General features: G+C 39.3%; 1 protein-coding gene across 1 annotated transcript in view; it reads left to right on the top strand.

Moving 5' to 3' along the window:
• The window catches only part of MMP27 (matrix metallopeptidase 27), a 20,459-nt gene that overhangs the window by 14,551 nt on the left and 1,795 nt on the right, over positions 1 to 4,113 (top strand). The window contains 4 exon segments of the mRNA XM_004709008.1: positions 756 to 917; positions 1,084 to 1,204; positions 2,403 to 2,533; positions 3,376 to 3,571. Coding sequence (XP_004709065.1) covers positions 756 to 917; positions 1,084 to 1,204; positions 2,403 to 2,533; positions 3,376 to 3,571 — 610 coding nt within the window.

The following is a 4,113-nucleotide window of genomic DNA, read 5'->3' as shown; positions in this document are numbered from 1 at the left end:
CAGCAGATTTAAATGCATTGCTTCTTTGGGTGAATGATGCTACTTGACTGCTGCTTCCATGAGCCTTGATTTTGGATCTGAGCAAGATGAAATCGATGACAACTTTAATCTTTTCTCCATTCATCATGATGCTACCTATTGGTCCAGTTGGGAGGATTTGGGTCTTCTTTACGTTAAGTTGTGATCTATACCGAGGGCTGCAATCCTTGATCTTCATCAGCAAGTGCTTCAAGTCCTCCTCACTACCAGCAAGTAAGGTGTGTCATCTGCATGTCATAAGCCTTCCTCCAGTTCTCACTCTACATTGTTCTTCTTAAAATCCAGAGTCTCTGGGGATGTGCTCCGCATACAGAGTGAATGAGCATGGGGAACATACCTGAACCCTGATGCGTGTCTTTCCTGATTTGAAACCAGGCAGTATTCCCTTGTTCTGTTTGCACAACTTCCTCTTGATCCATATACAGGTTCCGCATGAGCAATATGAAGCATTCCGGGATTCCCAATCTTGTCAAGGTAACCCATTGTTTGGTACGATCCACACAGTCAGATTCCTTTGCATAGTCAATAAAACACAATTGAACTCTTGCTGATACTCTCTGCCTTCAGTATAGCGAATAGATGGTACATATCTTACACACATTATCTCTTCTGCACAGCAAGTATTTTCTCCTTTTATTTTAGTTATTTCCTACTCTCAGCTGGCCCCTCTCCATTTGATTGATTCGTGCACTTTGTTTTTCCTATTTTGTTTTAAGGATTGAACTTGTTTCTTGTGGCTGCTCATGAATTTGGTCATTCACTGGGCCTCTCTCACTCCGGTGACCCAAAAGCATTGATGTTCCCAAACTATGTCTCGATGGATCCTAGTAAATACCCACTTTCTCAGGATGATATCCGTGGAATCCAGTCCATCTATGGTGAGCAAAGTCATAAATCTGGATATCTGAAAACTAAAGAAAGCTTTGCAGGAAGGAAGTTAAGAAAAATATCTTCTTGAAAGCATGTCGTGGTTAAGATCCTTCCATAGCACATTTCCTCATCTTTTCTTAATTCACTCTGGTATTTTTTTTTTTTTAATCAAAGGAGGTTTGCCTGCGGCAACGGCAAAGCCAAAGGAAACCACTGTGCCCCATGCCTGTGACCCTGACTTGACTTTTGATGCCATCACCACTTTCCGCAGAGAAGTGATGTTCTTTAAAGGCAGGTAAACCCAGCCCCTTTAACACTTCACCTTCCTGTAAATTTTTTTTTTTTCCTTTTTAAGGAACTCAGAGTTAAAGAGGGAGTCAACAGGTCTAGTGAGAATGTATATCTTTTACTTTTTAATTTTATACATTCTCCTACTGGTCAAATGTTAAACTATGAGTGTCTATTTTTTAACGATGTTAAAATTTAAAAATGTAATGCTTTTAAGCAATTTTAAAAATTGTCACTGGATAAGAAGTTGGAGTCTACTTTTTTGCCCAAATAATATATCAATCTCAATTTTATTCTGGAACAAACTCAAGAGCCAATCTTTAAGTTTTCAGAAATTGTGCAAACCAGTGGATATTGTATGGATAGTTAGAAACTGGCCATGTTAGGCATGTCTACACCCTAAAAATTGGCAAAAGATAAACTCAAACCTTTTTACTTAACTCACCTAAAAGACAACTTGTTGCACTGATAAAGAATTAGCTGTAATAGCAGCTCTTTTCTTTCACTATTTATAATTGCTTGGATTACACATGTATATTTCAGCATAGTAGGTTAGTTGTGTCTGCCATGACTATATTTTCCTAGAAAATTTTCAGGAGCTCCCCAATCTGACAAATACATCAGCAAAAAGGAGAGGACATTTGGAATGGGCTTCCTTCCACTCTACATCAGAACTGCTGTGCTCAGAACAGCAGAGGCTGATATCTCAACGGCATCCAGGAGGGTTGGTTGCATGGGGCAGTAAAGGAACTATAGGGCTTCTCAAGTGTCATTCATAGATTTTCGGCAGCCGGAAGAGGAATGGTAAAGGAGTATTTTGGCACCCCAAAGCTATCATTTCTTACTCCAGCAGAGAGCAGCTTCAAAACGGTCTGCTTAGAACAACTATGCCCTGAGTATTACTGCTTTGGCAAACATGGGCCCTTAGCACTCAGTACAAATAAATACTTCCCTGAATTGTTTGCCAATTTAAGAGCCCAAGAAAGTGAGAACAAAGGCATCCTTTGACCTTGGTCATCTAAAGGGCAGAACTCAAAACCTCCCAAATTTGTTGCAGGAAATTGTGTTATTATTGTCAATAAATTATTTGAGGGAAACACCAATTGATGAGATAACAGGCAAACCTAAGATTGCAATGAGTTCATTGACTTATCTATAGGTAGACATACAGGCTGTACATGTAAAATGTTTTCTCTTGATCACAGATTCCTCTGGAGGATTTATTATGATATTACTGATGTTGAATTTGAATTAATTGCTTCATTCTGGCCATCTCTACCAGAAAATGTTCACGCTGCCTATGAGAACCCTAAAGATAAGATTCTTGTTTTCAAAGGTAACTTTGGCCCATTATGATTCCTCTTCTGTCCTGAGATGTCTATACTGGCCAATGGATATGTTGGTACAAATAATATAGTCTTCATTAGTGAGCCAAATTAGTGAGCCAAATATCTCCTTAGGGTCCTGTCACAGAGAGAAACAACCTAAGGGTTCTCCGTGGCTGTGAAAATAAATATCATCCCAATTACACAAAGCTAAAGCAACATGTGTCACAAACACTGAAAAATAGTCTTTATTCAGCCAAGTAAAGGTAATCCATTTCTTCTTTTTATTTCCCTTTTTACTAGAATTGCTAGATTTGGCAAATAAAAATACAGACTACTTGGAATTCCAGATAAATAACAAATTGTTTTTCATTTTAAGTATATCACATGCAGAGTTTAGAGAGGTACACTAATTGCAAACAGCATTCATTATTTATCGGAAATCCAAAACTAACTGGGTACCCAGTATTTAATGTAGATATCCTACTTTTTACATGGATCTCATCAAACCACTTGCCTTTGAGAACACATAGAGACTGAATTTTAGCAGCCCCTGCCCTAAATTTAGGAGAAGATACTTCAGAGTTTCAACAAAGTGGATGACAAAAGCAATCGTTGCAAATGCCACAGTGGTAAGAGCAGGCACACTGCTAATGTCAGGTATGTAGTATTTGTATCCTATCAATGATACAGATAACAGAGAAAGTGACAGAAATAAATGGGGACTTAAAATTATTAAATCTCTAAGCCTTGAAACAAAAAGGAATGAGGCTTAGTTATTTTCAAGCTTCTTAAGACCTTTCTTTCTCCTTTTAGGGAATAAAACAGAATATAATCACCTTTTTCTTCCTAGATGATAAGTACTGGATGATCAGAGGATACGCTATTTTACCGGATTATCCCAAATCCATCCACACCCTTGGCTTTCCAAGAAATGTGAAGAAAATTGATGCAGCCGTCTGTGACCAAAACACAAGGAAAACCTATTTCTTTGTGGGAATTTGGTACTGGAGGTAAATTCACAGAGAACTAACTCCTGGACTTTCTTTGTAGGAAAAAATACCCACATAGCATCCTATTGACACAGGTAAAATAGAACTAATCTCATAATGTGAATTATATAAAGGGAAATCTCTAATGGATGAAATTTACAACCTTCCTCTCCCCGCTAACCCCCGCCCCCTAAAAAAGCCTTTGTGAGTCCAAGTACCTTCCTACAAAGTAAAACAAATGAGAAAGCTGGTGATACCACCCAAATTGCCAATGACACCAACAGTCAACATTTTTGAAAGCGGCAAGCTGGGCGAGCCCTCCCTTAACAAGTCCTGGTGTGGCTTTCATGGGCACGTGTTTTGAGACACTGTAAATGATCCAACCAAGTAGACTCTCGGTCATATAGGTGTGGTTGGTGTTTGTGTCGGTAGGTGCCATGGAGTGGGTTCAGACCCATAGCGACCCTTCGCACAACAGAACGAAACACTGCCGGGTCCTGTGCCGTCCTCACGATAGACAGTTTCTGCGTTTGGGCCCGCTGTGTCCATCCATCTCATTAGAGGTCGTTCTCTTTAGTGAACCAATCTGTTTTCTTCCC

Source organism: Echinops telfairi, unplaced genomic scaffold (assembly GCF_000313985.2).
Source record: "Echinops telfairi isolate 266 unplaced genomic scaffold, ASM31398v2 ScPeMD7_7421;HRSCAF=8459, whole genome shotgun sequence".
Classification (NCBI taxonomy): domain Eukaryota; kingdom Metazoa; phylum Chordata; class Mammalia; order Afrosoricida; family Tenrecidae; genus Echinops; species Echinops telfairi.
This window is presented reverse-complemented; position numbering and strand designations above follow the sequence as displayed.